Source organism: Panicum virgatum, chromosome 4K, assembly GCF_016808335.1.
Source record: "Panicum virgatum strain AP13 chromosome 4K, P.virgatum_v5, whole genome shotgun sequence".
Classification (NCBI taxonomy): Eukaryota; Viridiplantae; Streptophyta; class Magnoliopsida; order Poales; family Poaceae; genus Panicum; species Panicum virgatum.
The window spans coordinates 10,409,518-10,432,348 of NC_053139.1; the positions used below are offsets into that span (position 1 = coordinate 10,409,518).

Genomic DNA, 22,831 nt, shown 5'->3' on the forward strand with positions numbered 1-22,831 from the left:
TGCTGGGCCACTAACAAAAGTTAGCACCTACCACTAAAGAGCGAATCTTGATGTTGTTGCCATCATGTCGATATGGACGTTGTTGATGTTCCATGTCGAGGCTCCTCGATCATCTTGTTGCCGATTGTTCAAATTTGTTGAAGTGGATTATGGACTTCTCGAAGTCCAAGTTTGGTGTCTAGCTTTTTCCACCTGCTTTTAAGGACACAAACAAGAAAACAATGGTATATGCAATAATAAAAATTAGGGTTGGTCCAAAAAACTAGATAGATCACCCTAGGGTTCGAGTTGCCGAAATGCGGCAACGGCGCCAGAAAAGCTTGTTGACTCTCCTTAGCACCCCAATTTATGTCCCGCAAGCGCACGAATCGTGGTAGCTTTTCCCTTAGAGTACTCCCCCAAGGTTTATCAATCCGTGGATCGACAAAGAACTACATAAGGTTTTCCATCTAATCTAACGGATCTATCCTAACATGAAGCATGAATTGCACATATAGAGTAAACCTTTAATAGATATGAGTGTTGTGTAAAGGTTGATCTTATCCATGAACATAGGCGTAACCATAGCAAAACCAAAGACATTACTAGGCATATCGTCATCTAGTTGTATTTCAAGCTAACGAGCAAATAAATCATGCATCTCAATCAATAGCATCCTTAAATCAAAACCTCCAATCCAACCCCTCGGGAACCCTTCTACTCAGGCCACACCCTGTCACGACGCTCCCTTTGGACAAAAGCACCCTGAAGCATGTTAGACGTGTCGACCCCCCTTGGGTAGATCTGGTATAAACTCCTAGCCACCATAGCTACAAGAACACCCCATGCAATCTATCTCGAGAATAGATTTAGGAATAAGCTCACCCAAGGCAAGAACGAAATAAAAAAGGAGAGACATGATCGCTAATAGATTCCAAAGACTTGATTATCAATACTCACATAATAGATGTGTTTGGATCATCACCACCGTGTGCACACCATCGATGAATCCAACTAGCTCATGAACTCCGCCATGGCACAACCATGCAGGGAGGCCATGGCGGCTAGGGGCGGCCTAAGCCATCTCCTAGACAACTTCGAAGACTTGCGGCGGCCATCGTCTCCCTCCGGTCTTGGCCCTAGGTTTTCGTCGAGTTCTAGGTGGATGGATGCCGCGAGTTGAATAAGGTACGAGCTATTTATGAGCCGAGGAAGCCACCGGTCGAAGGGGAGGCCAAACCGCCTCGGAAATAGGCTAGGCCGGCCGGCTCATGGGCCTAGGCCGGCCGGCCTACCCTCTTTCGGGCCTGTCTCGGTCTCATCTTTCGCGTGTAGACTCCTCGCATCTTCTAGAGTTTATGTCCTTCACAATTGCACCCCTTTGGACGTCGTTATCTTGGAGATATCTTCGAGGAAAGGATAGGATAGGGAATCCTTTCTTAAATCTTCATTTGCTTTGCTTAATCCCGAAGCATCTTGATCTCATCTTCGTGGGCTTGGTCCTTTGGGCTCTCTTTGAGGATGGATGTGCATGAATGGGATTCGAATCAACATGGGCTTTGGTCCTTCCTTTGGGCTTTGGCCTTCATCTTTCTCCGTGTTAGCGCTCGATCATGGGCCTCGTTATTTCATGCTCCAAAATAGGCCAAAAACCTACAAAAACGAAGTTCCTCCAAAATATATGTGCAAATGTGAAAATGACCAATAATTAGGCCGGGGTTAGGACGGTTAGTGATTTTGATATTAAATTCATGTCATTATCAAGGATAACCAAGGGATAAAATGGGTACTTAAGGAGTGCCAACACGGCCCAAAACCGAAATAGGGCCCGGCCCACAGCGGCACAGCCGCCTTCCTCTGCGCCTTGGCTCGCGGCCCAGCAGCCGACGGCCGGGCCGCCGAAACAGCCTGCGCGGCGCGCCCTCTTGGGCCTTGTCTGGCCCGCCGGCCGCCGAGCACTGCAGACCGTCGGGTCGAATCCGACGGCTGCCCGGCGATCTCGCCGGATCAAAACCCGGCCGGCCGACGAGCCCCTGAAACCCTAGCCATTCTTTTCCCTCCCCCTTCTTCTCTCACGCGGGAACGTCGGCGCCGGAGGCGGCCGGCGCGAGGGAGGCGGCTGCGCTACCGCGACTGCCTCGTCGGCGGCGCGCTCGCCTGAGGGTGAGCGCGCGGCCGTCGAGGTGGCCACGGGCGGCGCCTGGTTCTTGCTTCTAGCCGAGTCCACGGTGAGCTCCGGCCGGTTCTGGCCCATGCACCGACGAGCGGCGGCGGCCGGTTTCTGGACCGCGCGCCGACATGCGGCGGTGGCCGATCTGGGAGGTAGGTCTCCCCTTCCCCCCGGTGGTTCTTGTTTCTTGGTTTCGGATTTGCTAGGGTTAGGGTTTCTGAGTTGGGATCTCGGTCAATCCGAGATCAATTCGAGGTTCTTCCTTCGATTTGCATCGAATTTCATCTCCTTCTTGATTCTGTGTACCCAAAAGATCCCGATCTGGGCTCTAGATAGGCGACTGATACCAATGTCAGGTTCTTACTTGCTAGGTTCTTGACTGGGATCGAGTCTAGGCAACAGATCGAGTACGGGTACATGGTTCTAGTGTAGAAATACAAGGGATTCGGGTCCTAGCTCTAGTACAAAGGAAGAGAGAGAGAGAGAGAGAGAGAGAGAGGAGCAGACCATCCGCAGGATGTGGCGCAGTGGACGAGCTGGTGCCGGTGGGCGCCATGGCGTCAATCGTGTTGATGATGGAGGCGAGGAAGTCAGAGTCGGCGAGGTGCAGCTTGACGAGCTTGCGGTCCGGCGATGGCGGTGGTCGACGCGGGTACCGGCGTCCCTCGGGCCTCCACCGGCACTGGCCGTCGATGGCGTGGGCGTTGGTTGGCGAGGTCGTTGTGGCGGCACTGGGGTGCTTCCCGTCGGCCTCGCACTAACCCTAGATCGGGTAGGGTTTCTGTGGGAGGGGTTTGTGGCGGCGAACCTCGTAGTGCGAGCCCCGGCACCCCTCCCGTTCTATATAGCGCGGGCGACGGTGGCTCACCAGCCAGACGGGCTAGGCGCCCCTGATCAGGGCACATCAAGGGAGTCCGACTCGGCCTTTGGGTCGAGTTGTGAGATCAATCCCAACACAAGGCAGGCTAGGTACTTTCATCGAATCGAAGGCTACTACTAAGTTTGGCTGTTTGACTACTAGAAACCAATATTTCCCTATGGATTATCGAATTATTTTGATCGCTTTTGCAAAAACGCACAGGAGAACACTGCACAAAATCCGGCAACAGGGCAAGGGGCTATGGATATACAGGAAATTAGAAATTGTGCAGAGCAGTTTGCGGGTTAATGATATCAAACATTAGAGGTGCAACAGCCTGTCCCTGCCTGGTGATCTACAATTCCATATTCAAACACTACACAAGTCATTGGTGGTAGCTTGCTATGAGCATGCCTTTGCTTTCAGGTTGCGTTTGGGTCAACACGGATAATGCAACCAAGCCAAGTTTATGAAGTAGCAGGAAAAAACCATGCTTAGTTATATGCTTGCTTATGGCATGTTGTGGTTTGAGATTGTTCATTGGCTTAGTGCTGTACAGCATTAGTAGACTTGAAAAGAGATGCTATCCGTTGGGTATATGGCATGCTTCATCTTTCGGTACGCATCTTATGAACGCAGAAAGTACCACTAAATCTGACCGAGATCTTAAGAAAACAGAAGAAGTAGAACGTAGTGACTGAGATCTTAAGAAAACAAATGAAATGGAGGGTCTGAAGAATGGGCACTGTCTTTTGTGTCCTAGATCGTCTAGCATTCACTAAAGGAAATGTCTATTATAAACCCGCTGTCCACTGATCAAACTCGCTTAGGAAGCGATTACATGGCTGGAATTGAAAGTTCTGATGAACCGCCATTATTGTTCTTATTTTTGAACAACTAGGGGTATAGCCCGCGTATTTGCGTGGCTAGTATTGAAAATTCAAACATTTGCATGTCGTTGTATCCTTACTTAAAAGTTATACTATTTTTTTTTATCATACATCATCCTGTTCATTATCATAAATTATGTCTTATTATTGATTAAAATAATTCAACTATGATCTACCTATAATAACAATTTGATTTGTTGAGCTTTAATAATATTATGCAGATAATTATTTTTATTTTTATTTTATTTTGATTGATTGTTGTTAGCTTTGGTTTTTATTAATAGTATATATTTGTAACTGATACATAGCTAAATGGTATTTTATATTTAATTTTTCATAATGGCAATGGTGGATGATTTTTAATTAGGCACAAGGGTATTTTAGGCTAATTTTTATCGTAATGGCAGTGGTGGGTAATTTTTATTTTTTATTTTTCTCCGATTAATGTGGGAATTTCTAGACCTTGAGAGCGAACGTGGAGGCTCCGTTTGTTGGCCAAATAATAAGATAACTAGGGAGGCAGCCCGCGCATTTGCGCGGCTAGTATTGATATTAGAAATATATCTTGCACCTTTTTACATCTAATTATTGTTCGTAAATTTATTTTTTCTCAACGGCATCATCTTTTTTATTGCATAGTGCGCCAAATTGTAAAAAAGAATTGAAATTTGGCTTTGCTGGCATAATAATTTTGTTTGCTATGACTCTACTATCATTATCTATATTTATTAATCTCCTATAAATAATGATATAACAGCAATCATTTTATTTATCTTTAGTTTCTATTATGATGAAAATATATAAAATTTTATTTATAATAATAATTAAATTTTTAATCTTTCATCAACATCGGTTCTCCTAAAGGCCAATACAAGATGATATTATAAATCGCATCCGCACTTGACACTCATCAAGGCGGTGTGCGGCGGTAGTTCTAGGCCAATACCACTCTGAGTAGTAGTGTGTTGCCCTTGGCCCTTGTAAGTGTGCGTTTATTTGTGTTTGGCCTTGAGCCCGGTTTAAACCCAGAGGGGGATGTATCTTCCTCCTCCAGTGCTCTCTAATCCAACTTCTCCTTCATCTATTTCGAATCCACCTAGTTATCCTTGTGGTGGTCCCTGATATTGGATTCCTATCGATCACGGGACAGGACAACTTGGTGTTGTCGGGCTCGGCATAGGTTGCATGTCTAATTGGAGTGAAAGCGAGATCACATTTTTTATCGAGCTTGCCAGTCTACACGATGTGCGCACACCCATTTCCACCACAACATGCTTCCCTTGGGGGGATGTGTGTTTCTCCGCATTGGCGCACTCCCTTCGACCTTCTCCCATCAAACTCAAATGCACTTGTTTAGGAAACCGAGAGAGGGAGTATCACCTTTTTTTTTGACGTCTAACATGTGCACACATGCTTATAATCAAGATTGTATGCCTGTTTGAATTTCCAAGCAAATTCCAGGTCCTCTTTTTTCCCCATAATTTTGTTCCCATTTTTTCCATAATTTTTTTCCCACCTAAAATCCTTTTCTCATCTTAATTCAAATTATTTCCTTGTTTTACCATTCCCTTTGGTACCCTTTAATAATACATCCCTACCTATGAGTTTATCCTAAATGAAAATAATAGTATTTATAATATAAAATGAGTATCATTATGTATAATATGCATATATATGAGATAGGCTCGATGAACACGAGATAAACATAATATGTATATATAGCAAACACTGTATTAGTACTTTAAAAGTTTCTTCAAATAGATTTCGATGTGAAGCCGTTGTTGATGATGACATCAATATCCAATCTCAACTAATAATTTCATCTCAATGCATAAATTTGGCAAAGTATTTAACATTCCTTGAGAAATTACACACCTCAAAATCTCAGATGGGTTCTCCAACAACTGCAACATTGAAAACTTCTTTCAGCCGATGCCATAGTCACAAATATTGGGATAACAGTCCACTTCTTCGACATGCTGAAAATATCCATAGCTAACATTGTTTCATCTGGTAAAATCAACTTGGTAACACTTTGCTTGGAAATAAGATCATAAACAGCCTGTTGCAATATATCAACGGGTAATATTGATCAGCAATCTATCATTTACATGGATTTTTAACATGAAGTTTTGATCATCATTTATCAATATCATCTAGACACAGTTCGTCTATGTCAATACCTTATACCTTTGTAATCTCCCTTGTGCAGTTGAGCCCTTGCCATGACGTCGTTATTGGTGCTGGCGTGCTGCAAACAAACTGACGCCGTGGCGCAGCCGAGAGCCGGCAGCAGGCCTTGAGTGTTGCCACCATGCCGAGCGCCCTCTCACACTGAGCAGTTCGGAGACTCGGATTTTGCCGATGGCGGCTGCCCGCCCAAGTTATAATCTACATCAGCTATGCCATGCCCTAATGCATGTTGCCTAATCGCTAATTGCACGTAGGTTGATCAATCATCAAGGGTGGACGGGCATGGAGTCATATGGCGCCGCAGGTATCTTCTTGCTTAGGCCTGGGCGCTGGATATAATATTTTCTTATGAGTAAATTACGCCCATCATACAACAACTTGGCAGGTGGGTGCAAATTGGTCCAACAACTTGTAAAGTGATCAATTTAGTACAATAACTTGATAACTGGATGCAAATTGATCCAACAACTTAGAAAATACTTAATTTAGTACAATAACTTGGTAAATTGGTGCATTCACAGTCCAAACATTACACGACAATATATTTGCTAACGTCAAGTCACAATAAAGAGTATATTCATAACGGAACATATTATTTGACCGTAGATTTTTGTGTCGTAATGGACACCAATAATTTTATTTTCAGAATAAATTAATTTTAGTTTTATTAAAAATAATATATTATTTAACCACCATTACAACAACAACATATTAAGCAAAGTAGACGAACATCAATAATTCTTAAAATTTATAAATGGAAATTATTGATGGTGATCCGGTTGTTGCTTTTCATTATGTATATTTTTTTATTAGCATCACTCAAACACTGAAGTTGATAAGAGAGACCCTGAAACCTTAGGTTTCTTCTGCACTTCTGCTCATATATTAATGCTCATGTTTGTTTCTATTTATTTAGCTCACTTTTTCTTTCTAACGTATATATGAGGCTTTAAAAATATATGTATCAAGCTCCTAAAATGTATATATAGTTTGTATCAATGTATTGACTTTTTTAGTTTAATAGTGCATATAATCAAACAAATCGTAAACAGTGAATGTGAATTTTTCAATATTGAATATCAAATTAAATAGTTTTAATTAAAATTAAATCACTATATAAAAATAATTAATGTAAAGACATAACATTAATTTCTAAATAGTGAGGGTTTTTATCATGGCCAAATACATTACCACGCAGGCATAGCACAAAAATCAATGGTCAAATAATACTTAATAATTTTTCCTAACATGAATATACTCTTTATTGAGACTTTGCGTTAGTTACATTGCCGTGTATTATTTGGACTGTGAATGTACCTATTTCCCAAGTTATTGTATTAAGTTGGGCATTTTACAAGTTGTTGGACTGATCTGCACCCACCTGTCAAGTTATTGCACTAAATTGAGCATTTTACAAGTTGTTGGACCAATTTGCACCCACCTGACAAGTTGTTGTATGGTCGGTGCAATTTACTCTTTTCTTTTCATTGTTGAACTTAATATCAATGGTGCTTAGTTTATAGATTGATATATGGGTATTTTGGACTAATATTTATCATAATGACAGTGGTGGTTAATTTTAATTTATTTTATTTTCTCCGATTAACGTGAGAATTTCTAGACCTTGAGAGCGAACGTGGAGGCTCCGTTTATTGGCCAAATAATAAGATAATAGATAGATTATTATTGTTCTTATTTAATTTAGCACAACAGATCCATATGTCATACACAACCGTGCATGATAAGGAAAGGTCCTAACCTCTTCCCAAAGTTAACTTGTCTCCTGTATGATTGAGCTGGGCTATATGTACTACATCGAACTACCTTGAGATGGGAGCGTCGTACCAGCCTCTGGATCCCCACAACCACCACAAGCCATCCACCAAAAACCCTCCTTGTTTCCTCTCCAAACCCGTCTACACTCTGCTCGCCTGCGGCTTCATCTCCCTGGCCCTCCTCCACCTCCTCTGCTGCTCTCCCGCCGGCACTCAACGGCCGGCGTTCTCCCCTCTGCTCCAGAACATCAACAACACCTACTCCTTCGTCTCATCAGTGTAGGTGAAAGATTCTGAACGCTTAAAACCTCGCCATGGTTCCATGAGCAAGCACCTAGCTAGGTCTGACGGCGTTGGCAACTTGGATTTTTTCATTTGCAGGCCGGGAGGAGATGAGAGCTGCAACTACTCGGACGGGCGGTGGGTGTGGTCGCCGGGCTACGCGCGGCGGTACAACGCCACCGCGTGCAACGTCAAGGAGAGCCACGACTGCCTCCGCAACGAGCGGCCCGACACGGGCTACCTCGACTGGCGGTGGCAGCCGGCCGGCGGGTGCCCGCTGCCGGCGTTCGACGCCGCGGCGTTCCTCGCGGCGGTGCGCGGCAGGCACGTCGCCTTCATCGGCGACTCCATGGCGCGGAACCAGGCCCAGTCCCTCGTCTGCCTCCTCGCCTCCGCGTTCCCGAGCCGGCTCGTGTACCGCGGCGGCGGCGGCGGCCAGAGCAGGCACAACTTCTGGCGCTACGCGTTCCCGGCGCACGTCGTGACGGTGTCCTTCTACTGGAACCCGTTCATCGTCAAGGCCACGGGCAAGCCGGAGGACGAGAGCGTCCGCGAGAGCCACGTGCACCTTGACACGCCCGGCGACGGGTGGGGCGCCGACGCCGACACGATCGACGTCGCGGTGCTCGGCGCCAGTCACTGGCTCCTGAACGGGGCCATCTACTACAACGGCAGCGAGGCGATCGGCGCCCACAACGCGCCCCCGGAGTTCAGCAACTACACCGGCGTCGGCTACGCGTGGCCACTCAGGATGGCGTACCGGACGGCGGTGGCGCGGCTGAGCTCGAGCCGCCGGCCGCGAACGGTGGTGCTGGCCACGTTCTCGCCGGCGCACTTCGAGGGCAGGCCCAGCGACAGCCCCACGGCGTGCACCAAGATGGAGCCGTACGGGGAGGGGGAGAAGGAGCTGGACTGGATCTGCAGGGAGCTCAGGGACATCGTGTACGACGAGGCGGAGGCCGCGAGGGCGAGGGGCGCCGGCGGCGGCGCGACGAGGATCGAGGTGCTCGACGTGACGAAGCTGGCGGCGATGCGGCCGGACGGGCACCCGAGCGTGTACATGCACCGCGACACGTTCGCGCACGGCGTGCCGGAGAGGATGTACTCCGACTGCCTCCACTTCTGCCTGCCCGGGCCCGTCGACACCTTCAACGAGATCTTGCTGCAGATCCTGAGGAAGAGGCGATGAAACACAAACCGCTCATCACTTGTAAAACTTGCGTATTAAATATACTTTATTTATTCTTTCAAAGACTACTCTGAAAGAAGTTCTGGAAGAGAGATAGCAGCTAAAGCCATAAGTAGTCGAGGTGTCCTTGCACAGCAATTTTTACCTCATTCAGCAGAAGTGACAAGCTTTAGCATTGCTTAGCCTTTGAGTTGATGACCACCATTTTTTGTTCTGATTTTTTGGGATTGGCAAGTTGGTATCCTGGAAAACTATCTGCACAAGGTCGAGGGATCATGGATCTCAGTTGTTCTGATTTCTGAATATATTCTGTTTGCGCACATCTCCATGCTGCACACCGTTGAACAAGCAATTAATGTGGTAACAGATTCGAGTTGAATAAGCAGGGCCTACTCTTTTGCAGGGCGCCATTTAGACCAAGGATATACTTTATTTTAGGTGCCCGTTTACCACATTAATCATCGTGTTCGGCTGGATGCTAGTGCCTCCAGCCCTACAGTATTCCTCTCTCATATTCCTCCAGCACTAGCCTCCAGCCACCAGCCAGATAACAGTATTTTTCTTTCACACCACTCCAGCTCCAGCCTCCAGCTCCAGCTTGCCGAACACGGTGATCAAAGGGAATCATGTTTTTTTTCGCAAAAAAAAAGGAATCATGTTTTTTAACTACTACTATGAGCAAAGGGTTCATGAATAGAAATCAGAGAAAAGGGCTCCTAAACCCATATGCACTTCAAGGGAATTACTAGAACATCCAGTCCAATCTCAATGTTTTGCAAAATTTCGAGGCAAAACAATCAAAGGGATGGAGGGAGAGAGGAAGCTTATATTGGCCCGTGTTACTTAAGAATGGGTCAATACCAATAGACAGCATATAAACAGTTTCCAATGCCTATTTGCAGTAAAATTATTGCCAGTGGTTTTTAGGGGCAACTGTCCAAACCATTCTCTGTGATGCAAAAAGCCATCTGGTGGCGTTTAAAAACCATTTGTTACATATGGCGAATAATTTTTATGTTAAAAATGTTTAGATGTATCTAGTCATTATAGTTAGAGACGAGTTTGGAATCTTCTTGCATTATAGTCATTGCATTCAGTTCTTTAGAAACCATCTGTAATATGACTTAATCTAGATGAGTAATTTAGATGAGGTACCTAATCAAAAAGCAAATTTTGCATTATCTTTTTAATTGTGGGAGATAAATAATTTGATGAAAATTCATTTTCCAGTTAGACTATTTTCTTTAATGGCATAGGTGAGTAATTTAGGTGAAGATTGAGTGAGTTACATTTTCTTCATAATTGCAGAGGTGAGCAATTTAGATATTGATTTTGAGATTACTTTAGATTTTTTCATATTGATTAAGAATATATATAGTATATAGAAATAGAATCGATGGCATTGATTCTTTTCAGGAAAAAGAATATATCCTTCTCTCAGCTCGCTTTGTCATGATTAAGATCAATGCTCTAAAACGAGTCTCTAATTATTAACCGTAAGATGTCTTGGATTTTACATTTGATGGCAACTTTTTATTAGTTAAGGAATGCATCAAATATAGGAGAACTAGCAATCACAGTCTGGTGCTCCCTCTTCCCTTTTTCTAGTGTCACTAAAATCCTCCCTTGCACCATTGGCATCAAACTTGGGAAGGCGGTCTCCAAAGTTTCCTCTGTGTTACTATTATACTAGTGTAGGCAAACATGTTAAATTATCAAAAGTATTTGGATTTAAAACATTCTTGATTCAGTGACGGATAGGTTTGCTTTCTGGAAGGCTAATACAAAAACACACTATGATATGCCACAAGTGGAGAAAGATAAAAAGCAAATCGGAGAATAAAGACATCAAACACCACAAGTGATCTAGCCGACCTCATTAGTAGTGATTTTATCAAGCCTTCATCAGATTGCTGAAAATAAGGGATTGCTTGGAGCACTTGCTTGCAGTGCCTCACCTCTCCACTCGGCGTGGGCAACAGCAAATGCTAGGTTCAACCAGCTGTACTTGATTCCCTAGCAATCTAGCCGGCCCCGGCAAGTATTTCCTTGCAGGCTAGCTGAGACGAGGAGGTTCCCTGGACCTGGATGACAGAGCATGCCTGAAGTAGCTGGCGGACATCTCTTCAGAACCAGAGATTACTTGTCCTAAGTCCTAACTTTGTTTCTGGCCCTTTGACTTGGTGAGCAGTTAGTTTCCCTTTTCTTTTCTTTTTTTCTTACTCTGAAAATGACCGAAATTTCAAGCATTCACTAAAGGTGTGTATCAGAGGCGACTGCAATGGTTACCACTTCTAAATTGTAATTTTCAAGTCTCAATCAGGCAACCAGCACAACGTAGCTTCCTACCGACAGTAATTAATACTATACTATTTCATTTATAGAAGTTCTAAACTAATCTTTCCAAGGTTAACTCGTCTTCTATATGTACATGGAACCACGAACCCTTGAATCCCCTTACGCAACCACCACCCTGCTCTGCTAGTTCTGATCAGAGATGGGGGGAGCAGGGTACCAGCCACTGGATCCCCACAACCAGAGGCCATCCAGCAAACACCACGGCCGTTTCGTCTCCAGACCCGCCTGCGCTTGGCTCGTCCTCGGCGTCCTCTCCATGGCGCTCCTCCACCTCCTCTGCTGCTCCCCTCCCGGCACCCAGCAGGCGGTGCTCTCCCCTCTGCGCCAGTACATCAACAACACCTACTCCTTCGTCTCATCAGTGTACGTCACAAATGCCGAACGCTTAGACCTCCCTGTTTTTTTTTTCCGAACAAATTACATTAAATTTCCTGTGTTTTCAGTTCTGATGATGATGTTGTGTGGCTTTGTTACCTTGCAGACCGGGAGAAGGACGGAGCTGCAACTACTCCGTGGGGAACTGGGTGTGGGCGCCGGGCCACGCGCGGCGCTACAACGCGACCGAGTGCAACGCCAAGGAGAGCCACGACTGCATCCGGAACGGGCGGCCCGACACGCGCTACCTCGACTGGCGGTGGCAGCCGGCCGGCGGGTGCCCGCTGCCGGCGTTCGACGGCGGCGCGTTCCTCTCGGCGGTGCACGGCAAGCACGTCGCCTTCATCGGCGACTCCATGGCCCGGAACCAAGCCCAGTCCCTCATCTGCCTCCTCAGCGCCGCGTTCCCGTACCGCCTCCTGCACCGCGACGAGGGGCCCCGGAGCTACAACTTCTGGCGCTACGCGTTCCCGGCGCACGGCGTGAGCGTGTCCTTCTACTGGAACCCGTTCCTCGTCAAGTCCACGGGCAAGTCGGAGGACGAGGCCGTCCGCGAGAACCACGTCCACCTCGACACGCCCGGCGACCGGTGGGGCGCCGACGCCGGCGCGTTCGACGTCGTGGTGCTCGGCGCCGCGCACTGGCTGCTGAACGGCGCCATCTACTACAACGAGAGCAGGCTGATCGGCGCCCACGGGTACCCGGAGCTCAACACGACGGGCCTCGGCTACGCGTGGCCGCTCCGCATGGCGTACCGGACGGCGGTGGAGCGGCTGCGGTCGGACGGCCGGCCGAGGACGGTGGTGCTGGCCACCTTCTCCATGTCGCACTTCGAGGGCAAGCCCACCGACGACCCCACGGCGTGCACGAGGACGGAGCCGTACAGGGACGGGGAGAAGGACAACGAGTGGGTGTTCAGGGAGGTGAGGGACATCGTCTACGACGAGGCGGCGGCGGCGAGGGCGAGGGGCGGCGGGAACAGCACGCTGAGGGTCGAGGTGCTGGACGTGTCGAAGCTGGCCTCGCTGCGCCCGGACGGGCACCCCGGGCTGTACATGCGCCCCAACCCGCTCGCCAACGGCATGCCGGAGAGGATGTACTCCGACTGCCTCCACTTCTGCCTGCCAGGGCCGGTCGACACCTTCAACGAGATACTGCTGCAGATCCTGAGGAAGAAGCGGTGATCTCTGGCCGTCGGTTCGTTCCTGCGGTACACTGTTTGTCATCTCTCTGGCCGTGCTCGTGGCTGCGTGCGTCGTCTATAAGGATCGGACCATATGAGTGTCATGTATACTTGTGCTTGAAAACAAGTTCTTAGAAGAGATTAAGCTAGCTAAATCTTGTCCTTAGGAGATGATTTAATTTGTTTGATAGGAGGAGATGGTTTAATGACTGTATCATGTTTTGGAGGAGAAAATGATTGTCCAATATTGTTTCTACAGTCGCCTCACCCGAATAGAACCGAAATCACGGTCGATTCAAGTGCCTTCCCTCCTCTCTCATTCACATGGTAGGCTCCGTTCCGGGCGACGGTAAACTTGACACGCCCAAACGATTGTAAGTTACCTGACTAAAAGTAGTTGACTGTAAGTTACTAATTTTATTTCTTTAATTTGGAGGCCGACAATCGACATGTTGAGATTCTTGGAAGACTATGAGCGTAACAAAGTTTGGTCGAGGGATCGTGGATCTCTCAGTTGTCAGAAAATATATTCTCCTCGCGCACATCTCTATGCACCATATCGTTGAACTAGCAATTGATTTGATCATAGGTTCGAGTAAAATAGCAGTAAGCACCTTCTTATTCTGACCTTTGCAGGGTGCCATACATACCACTGCATGTCATTTACCCCTGGGATGTACTTCAACGACCTTTTACATAATGGAGTCCATTCCTTTAGCAGGTTACCCAACATTATTCTGAAACTGTGGGTCAAAGGATGCATCAATAGAAAAACAATCCAAAGCTCATTGTTGGGATCTTTGCTCATAGATGTCCAAACAAGTAGCATAAAAGGAATGCAAACAGCAATGGAAATTGACAATAAATTCTCTAGTAAATATCTAGAAAATTCAACATTTTACATGGTGGAGGGTAGGGGCTATTTATACCCCTAGCCCTCAGCTATGCTATCTCCAAATTGTCCCTCTCCAACTCATTTACAGCTCATTAACAACCGGTTTCATGGTAAAGTTACAAGGTGAGAGATGCACAAATCCGACCTTCTCTCGTATTCACGTTTTACACGCACGCCGGTCCCCTCCGAAGGTCTTGGTGTCCTCCATCTGGGTCCTGCCCAGTGCTTGATAGCCTTCGGGCTTCAAGGTCCTTCGCAGGTCCTGGTCTCCAGGGTTCTGCTTCCGAGCGATCGAATGTCACCTTCGCACCCGAAGGTGAGCTCTCTGGTCCTTCACAGGTCCTGGTCCCGAGCTTGATCCTCTGAGTGATCAATCGTCTCCTTCGTCTCCAAAGGTGGGTTCTCTAGCCCTCTGCGCCCTGGTAGACACCAACCAGCCTTCGAGCGTATTTATCGCCCAGTGCCGGAGCCCTGCAGATAGGTTAGGAGATGTTTTTGAGGCTGGGACTGACCTCCGGGTGCACTCCCGAAGGTCCAATCCCCAACAGTAGCCCCTCGAGGGGGAGGTCCGAAGCCGACGGTCACTTCAGTCTATTTTCCAAAAAATTGAAAAATAAATCTTTGATGCCTATATCCAGCAGCCCCTGAGCCTTAAATCAAAATCCCTTTTGCTGCGAGTAGCCCCCGAGCGTAGATTTGGAATTAAGAATTTAAGTCGTGGCATCATATTTTATCCTTTAGATTATTTGCAGGATTCATCAGATCCAGAATCCGAAAAGACCTCTTTTTCGGGTAAAATCCCAGAAAAATGATACAATTGGATCCGCCACACTGATTGCACCCGAAATAATTTCAGGAATAAAACCCGGGATGTACGGCTCTTTATTCAGTGCTCACATGAGATGTTACTGTTTGGAGAATCTGCATTATTGCAACTTTGACTGCATTCGTGAATGCTGCCATGAATACGTCCGTGAAACGTGCACTGTTGATTCACGGGTTCTCCTTCAGCAAACCTCCTTGTGGCTATAAAAGGCAGGGGAGAGGCTTTTGCCAGAAGCACCAAAGTGTAGCGACCATGGCTTTTCTTTGGTGTTCTTATTCTCGCCCTCCTAAATTTTACATAGTTCCTTCCAACAAAAGATGCTACAAGAGAACTTGCGAGTGACAAGAGAAGTCTCTGCTGCCTCCTCCTGCATCCCTAGAGCTCTCATCGGATCCATGCTGGACATCATGTCCTTGCATCTTCCAATGAGGCAGATTTGGGGTCGTTGGGTTGGGTCTTGTTGTGTCACATTCTTGGGGTTGCCTATTTCTGGGTGCCCAAGAACTGACATCTCTGGCGGGGAAGCTTGATCTTGCCACAAAGTGTTCAGGGAGAAGGAGAAATTTCTCTACAAGATGCTACAAGAGGACTTGCGAGGTGATTACTGTAATCTGCCTCCATACTCTTGTAGCTTATCTCACTAAATACAAATATCTTTATTCCCGAAATGGGAATAACAAGTTTGTACTTTGTCACAGCCTCGGGCCAATCTAGCTGCAGTAGGCGTCGACTAGAAGCTCTAGGAGATCCAGGTAGCAAGCATGCAAGCCCGAGTCGTTTGTAAAGTTATGTAATAAAAAGTACTCGAGTTGTAATGTCGAGTAGTTGTACTGTGTCGAGTACTTATCCTTGTTTTGGAATGTGATCTCAGTTAAGGAAAAGGGTGTCGAGTAGTCAACTAGGGATGTGAGTGTTTTCTTTTCCAGAATGTAATCTCAGAAAAAGGAATGTCTCTTTAAAAATCCCGTTTTTTTCCGTGATTTGCAACTGACTTTTGGCCTATTGGGTGTTTTTACCATGTTGCCACCACCATTATAAAATGAAGCGGTAACTTAGGTTTTACCCCACCGGCCGCCACTTGTTTTTACTGCTTTAGATCTGTCTTTCTGCTCTCGAGCTCCCAGATCCAAAGTTCTTGCTTCATTTTGCTCCCCACTTTCGCCCTATGGTTTCCGCCAGTATATGCGCGTGAAGCAATCCGTAGATTTCCGGATGGCCCCCAAGAAAGCGACCAAGGGGAAAGGTGTGGCTGCAGAGCCAACCCGTGATGAGGGATGGAACACAAGTAAGTGTTCTCAATCTGACTTAGATTCTCTGGTGTCGCAAGGTCTTTTAGTTCCCAAATATGTTATCCAATGGCGTCCTGCCTTGGGTTCAGATCATCCGTATGAAAATACGGGGGAGATCATTGCTTTCACCTCATACTTGGAACGAGGATTGGGGTTTCCTTGCTCTTCTTTCTTTTCTGGACTCCTGCGCTACTACAGGATCCAGTTGCATCATTTGACTCAAAATTCTTTTGTCCATATTTCCATCTTCATGCATTTATGCGAAGCTTTTCTGGGCATCGAGCCCCATTTTGAGCTCTTTCACTTTCTTTTTCATTTGAAACCGCAGCCCAACAAATTCGTCTTAGATGTAGTAGGGGGCGCAGGTCTCCAACTTAGGCAAAGGAAGGATAGAGTGTATATCCCTTATGACCTTAGTAATAAAGTAATCGAATGGAAACCCAAGTGATTCTATGTCGAGAACCAGTCGAGAAGTTTTCCATCCATTACTCCCGGCCCTCCAATCCAATGGCCTGAGTAGAATAAAAAACTAGTCGATGAGAGTCAAATCTCTGAACTACTAGCACGGATTGCCATTCTAAGGCAAAATATGTTGACTGGGGAAACAGTCATGTTTGACTGGATGAAGCGAAGAATCCAGCCATTGCAGGCTCGGGAATCGCTTGGATTCCAGTATCAAGGAACAACTAATCCGTCAAGATACTCGAAGGAAGAGATCTCAGATGATGTAGTTTTTAGTCGAATACAACGACTTCTGAAGAATGTAAATAAAATCCCAGTTGTTCTTTGTACATTTTCTGCTGCGAATCCACCGAAGCAGGTACTTGATAAGAGTAGTCGATTCATAGAAATCGAGTACTTTACCATAGTGTAAATCTGATAGGATTTGCTTTCTGTAGGAGGACGTGGATCGCTTTAAGAGTAGTCCTTCGCTACCAGGCATTTATTCGCCCTTTTGTTCTTCTAATTTCCTCGATTTGCTAATCAAATCTTAGTATGCTCATATGAGGTTTCATATATATAGTACTGATATCCAGACTTGGTTGTGCAGATGAGGCAGCGTCTGGGGAAAGGAGTGATGGGGAGCACAGCCCCACTCCAAGTGCTGATGCCCAGATCGAGCACCCAAGGAGTACTCGGTCAGTGGCGAGGAAGCGTAATAGCTCCTCCCATACCACTAGCGACAGGTAAGTAGTAGTTATTTTGCAATCGAGTACTTTCTAGTTGTCGATTTGCAAGTTTTGATTTGTGTTTTTGCTTTTCCCAGTCCGGTGGCTAAGATGCCACGGACCTCACCATCTGGGGATGATACTGCGGTGGGACAAACTGTCCCCTCCACCACAGTGGACCCATCAAGTGGGATTGGGGCTACTTATTCAGCGAGTAGTTCCGATATAAATAAGACCGTCGATGCGGGTAAGCTGGCCATAATCGCAAGGCCTGCCCGCAAATTTGGCATCAAAGGGTTTGCCCTAATAAGAGCTCTTGCGTAAGTTCTTTAGAACTTGTATGTGTAGGATCTGTTTTGAATTTAGTAGTTTGTAACAACTTTGTTTTTGCAGAGATGCAGTCCTAGGAGAGGACGTGGGGGCTGAGAGCCACTCGGATTCTCAGCCGGGGCTGGAGAAGCCCCCGAGTACTCCTAAGATGAGTACTCATGATGCAGAGGTGATGGCCAATATATAGTATGCTTCTGGATTCTCCATTGCCCAATCCTGAGAGGGCCAATGAGGAGGTCCCGGAGGATGGTGGAAGCAGCAAGCTTCCAGGAGAAGGAGAAGGCGAGAAGCTTCCTGAGGGAGGCGATGATAAACAACCTGCGAAGACCCCTGCAGGTAAGCTTGTAGTGCCTTGTAGAAAGGTATCCTTCTGTTTGCTCTTAGTGTGATTAAGTAGCATGTTCTTCCTTTAGATTCCCAAGTCACGGGGAATACTGTAGGAAGGATTGAAGAAGTGACCAAGAAGGCTGTTGTTGTGGCGAGTACTTCCCAAGTCATATCGGGAAGTGACTTGCCAAGAGAGAAGGTGCAGCTAGCTTTCAAGCTACTGGAGGTAAATAGTCGAATGCTTAGAGTAGTTTTAGAGTTGATCGAGTAGTATACTGATCTTTTTGTTTTGTAGGAGGCACTAGGATGAAAGGGTGTCCAGTCGCCAGATGAGACAGAGCTGAATGCTCTCAAGGAGAGGGTTAAGACGCTCTCATCTGAGAAGACTGCGCTTGAAGGGAAGCTGAAAAAGCTTTCTCAATCTAAGAAAGGTTGTTCTTTAGCATTTGATATGCACTCGACTAGTAGATCTGCTTAGTGTTTATAAGATTTTCTTTCTATCGAGTACGCAGCTTGTGCCAAATCTTTAGAGATTCAGGAAAGCTTGGTACTGGATGTAAAGATTCTTATGTACCGAAACGCAGATGAAATAGAGAAGCTCAAGAAGATCAAGGAGGACTCTGACCGTGAGGCAGCGACGGTGCTGCAACAGCTCAAGACTTTATCAGAGTCTCGAGACTCGATGTAGCGTGAGCTCGTGGAGCTGAAAGAAGTCAGAGATGCCGCCCTGGAGGTAGCCGAGGCCATGGATATCCCAGTTAGAGATGGAGATGAACCGCTCACACTGGCAGGGAGGCTTCGCAAAGTTCTCGGAGCTTTTGAGAGGTTTGTTTCAACCATCACCCGCCAGTACGTGGGTCATGTACTTGGGTTGATGAAATATTATTGGCCAACCACCCGTCTAGATGCTCTTGGACGAGGAGCCAAGGCTGATTGTACTGATGATCAGTTCTGTCAGTATTTGGCGGAAACTTCCGTGGTGGCTGATCAGATTGTAGAAGCTTTGAGCAGAGCAGAGTCTCCTTAAGCTTTTCTTGTATTTGAGTTGGCGTGTGTGCCAGAAGTACTTTGAACAAATGCTGGATGTTTGTGTAAAGTCAAGTATTTGTTAGGATTGTGGAATCCCTTAATGTGTCGAGTAGTTGTACTCGTGGGTCCTGAGTGTAGGCAGCATTGGGCCCGCTCAGTCATAATAGTAGATACGATGCATTGTATCCGTGGGTGCCTTAGGAGGCAACATATTCTCGAATCAAATCGAGTTTGTATGGTTCTAAATCATAACCAGAGTGCTGACCGGTTAGGATTGAATCCCGCGGGATTAACCAAGTAGGAATAGCACTTAAAGGTGTGAGAAGCCGTAGCTTAGTATGAATTTCCTTTTTGGAGGAAAAATTTTCAATTAGCACGTGGCTAATATGAACTTTGTTGTCCAATCAGGGGGAGAACTCTTATTGAGTATTTTAGGAGGTATAATAAGTTTCTTGATGGATAAGAAGACAGGCAGCTCTCGACAACTACTCAGAGTACTAAGGGAAAACAAGAGTTCTTTTTGTATTTCAAGCAAGCGAGTAGTACCCATCAAGTACTCGAGGCAAAAAGATTCTGTAATGAAGATTCCCATAGTGAACCAAGCAAGCGAGAAACTTGTGTCAACTTATTTTAGAGTATCAAGGGCTTATCTGTACTCTTTGAGGGGTTTTCATAGTTGACCATTTAGGATAGACCTTGTTTAGTTACCCAGATAGTATGCAGCTGTTTACGAAAATGGCCCGAACTACTCGATCGTATTGAGTAGTATGTCCTATTAATGGACTGGATTGATTTCTAGAATAGGACTGTTAGAATTGAACTCCGTCGAGTTAACCATGATGTGAATATTCTAGAAACATCCCAAAATTACTCGAGTAGAGCGAGTAAGGTGTCCTACCTGAGGACTGGAGTAACTCTAAGGCAAGTCTATTAGGTACTAACCCCGTCGGGTTGTCCAAGATGAAGGTGCCGAAAGAGTATCCAAGACCTACTTGAGCCAGCGAGTAGGGTGTCCTTTAACCAAGGACTGGAGTAATCCATAAGACAGAACTGTTAGATACGAACCCTGTCGGGTTGCCCAAGACGTAAATATCGAAGGGATATCCAAAACTTACTCGAGCAAGGCGAGTAAGGTGTCCTTTAACCAAGGACTAGAGTAATCCTTAAGACATAACTATTAGGTATGAACCCCGTCAGGTTGCCCAAGATGTAAATGTCAGAAAGATATCCAAAACTTACTCGAGCGAGGCGAGTAAGGTGTCCTTTAACCAAGGACTGGAGTAATCCTTAAGACAGAACTACTAGGTACAAACCCCGTCGGGTTGCCCAAGACATAAATGTCAGAAAGATATCCAAAACTTACTCGAGCAAGGCGAGTAAGGTGTCCTTTAACCAAGGACTGGAGTAATCCTTAAGACAGAACTGTTAGGTACGAAACCGGTCGGGTTGCCCAAGACGTAAATGTCAGAAAGATATCCAAAACTTACTCGAACAAGGCGAGTAAGGTGTCCTTTAACCAAGGACTGGAGTAACTCTTAGGGCAAGTCTATTAGGTACTAACCCCGTCGGGTTGCCCAAGATGAAGGTGCCGAAAGAGTATCCAAGACCTACTCGAGCAAGGCAAGTAGGGTGTCCTACCGGAGGACTAGAGTGTCTTTTAGGACAAAACTGTTAGGTACGAACCCTGTCGGGTTGTCCAAGACGTAAATGTCAAAAAAGCACTCGTGTGAGAACCATAAAAACTACTCGATAGCTGCTCTAATGCTGAGCAAGACTTTCGAGGTGGGGTATTGGTCGTGTGAGCAAGAGCCAAGTAGTCAATATAGGAGAAATCAACTTTATTTGGATTTGTCGAAATTACAATAACTGTAAAGTGACAGACTCTGACTCTTAAGACCTACCCCTTGCTCGTTGGACGTGAGCAATGTTTTACATAACTGAATAAAACTTATTCGAAGATAGTACTAGTCGATAATGGGGTCGACAAGATTTGGGGTAGAGTTAGTCGATGCAGAGGTCGACTGGATTTATTGGTGGGTCTCCTTCAGGAGAGGTGCCCCAAGGGCCTTGCGGAGTGAGTCACACTGGAAGATCATGTGAGAGCTCTTTTGGTGGATAAAGCACTTGCGTAGCAGTGCTTTGTTGATCCTGTTTCCATTCTGAGACGGTTCAGCTTGATGCTGGGTGTGTGGTTTACCCTGAGGACGGGTAGTGAAAGTTGCCGGCTTGTACTTCTTGAAAGATGCGGAAGCCTATGGCGGGATGCGGTAGTTGGAAGAAGGGCTGTATGCCTCGACTTCCTCCCGTTCCTTTCTTCTTGAGATGATGACGTTGCGCGCATCGCGCCCAACGTTGATCACATTGCGGAGGTCGTAGTTGGAGTAGTCGTAGTTGTCGCCTTGTTGTTCTTGTAGGGTGTTAGCAAGGCACTGACGCCTGAACGCCCTCTTCTGGTTGAGCTGGCGGCGATGTTCATAGAGATCTTCTGCTGGATGCTGCTCGTCCAGTTGGACGGTGACGGTCACCGCTGGAGGAGGAGGAGGAGCATGTAGATTCTCCTTGGTAGTAACTTGTGCTTCTGTGATTGAAGGAGTAGTAGTTTCCGTGTTGTCGGAAAGGTACTCGTTGAAATCATCAGAATTGTAATCGTCGAGGTTAAGACGCTCTGTGGGATCGCCCTCAGGTTCTTCGGCGATATGAACCATGAGGATTTCACGGCAGAGGTCTTGAATTTCTTGGTCTTGTTTGCTTGAGGACGGGTCTAAAGGAGTGCTCTGTTGGTGAGGCAGATCCGCTAGCTGTGAGGCAGAAGCATTGGGATCTTGTGCCTTCCTGAGGTGCACTGTCCGTCCTTGGGGTGTTGCACATATAATCAAATTAGGAAGGGAGTCCTGATCAGACTTGGAGTTCTTAGTCGAGTTAGACTCGACTTGTTTACTATACTGGATTAGGTCGTCCAGTTGTTCCTCCGAATCGGAGGAGTACTCGGATTCGGAATTGGTTAGCCCACCGATTTTTGAGTATGTATGCTTCGGGTGAGCAAGAAACGGTATGCCCATCTCTATACGGAGGGCGTTCTCGTTCATCCAGTGTAGCCATGATTGAGTAGGAGTTAGCCCCTCAGGCTCCTTGATCCAGGGTTTGTCATGGATTGAGTTGCTGGATTGTTCTAGAGCCTTGGCTTTTCCTTTTTTAAGCTTGGCCAGTTCCCAAAGAGCGTCATCATGCTCATTTGGTTTGGCCATAGCGTCCATGAATAGCTCAACGTTGTCTGACCACTCTTCAAGATCGTCGAACGGTTCAAAGTTCTCGAGACCGTTCATGAAGTGATCAAAGTTCTGATCGAATTTAGACTCCACTGATTTCGGAGTCCGAGAGTGAGCAGGTTTCGGTGAAGGGCTCTGAGGTATCCTAGAGATAGACGGTCCCATCTGAACAAGCCGGGGGTTTGTCTCACCAGCTCCCCAGCAGATTCCTCCTCCTGACTTCTGCTCTTTGTTTTGCAGAGTGCTTTCAGTCATCTTAATGCAGTTAGCAAGCTTTGAATTTACCCAATCAATCCCTGAGAGCATGTCGCCCGACCTCTTCTGCGGTGGGTTTAGTGCTTTAGGGTTCTGCTGTAGCGCAGATGGGCTGAGAGCGGTTTCTGCAAGTTTGATGCAGCCCTCTATCGATCGTGAAACTTGATCCACTCCGGCGAGTAGTTCTGAGTT

General features: G+C 46.5%; 2 protein-coding genes across 2 annotated transcripts; both read left to right on the forward strand.

The window, feature by feature from the left end:
• The first annotated feature begins 7,910 nt into the window (after positions 1-7,910).
• On the forward strand, positions 7,911-9,659 carry LOC120703041 (protein ALTERED XYLOGLUCAN 4-like). The gene is made up of 2 exons (XM_039987051.1): positions 7,911-8,145; positions 8,248-9,659. Exons 1-2 carry the CDS (start codon positions 7,922-7,924, stop codon positions 9,335-9,337), a joined length of 1,314 nt encoding a protein of 437 aa, XP_039842985.1. The 5' UTR covers positions 7,911-7,921; the 3' UTR covers positions 9,338-9,659.
• Positions 9,660-11,814: 2,155 nt separating this feature from the next.
• Positions 11,815-13,501, forward strand: LOC120705044 (protein ALTERED XYLOGLUCAN 4-like). The gene is made up of 2 exons (XM_039989579.1): positions 11,815-12,058; positions 12,177-13,501. Exons 1-2 carry the CDS (start codon positions 11,835-11,837, stop codon positions 13,252-13,254), a joined length of 1,302 nt encoding a protein of 433 aa, XP_039845513.1. The 5' UTR covers positions 11,815-11,834; the 3' UTR covers positions 13,255-13,501.
• Positions 13,502-22,831: the final 9,330 nt, after the last annotated feature.

Coding starts and splice junctions, on each gene's coding strand:
- LOC120703041 (XM_039987051.1), top strand. CDS start 7,922: ATGGGAGCGTCGTACCAGCCTCTGGATCCCCACAACCACCACAAGCCA. Junction 8,146..8,247: donor TACTCCTTCGTCTCATCAGT/GTAGGTGAAAGA, acceptor TTTCATTTGCAG/GCCGGGAGGAGATGAGAGCT.
- LOC120705044 (XM_039989579.1), top strand. CDS start 11,835: ATGGGGGGAGCAGGGTACCAGCCACTGGATCCCCACAACCAGAGGCCA. Junction 12,059..12,176: donor TACTCCTTCGTCTCATCAGT/GTACGTCACAAA, acceptor GTTACCTTGCAG/ACCGGGAGAAGGACGGAGCT.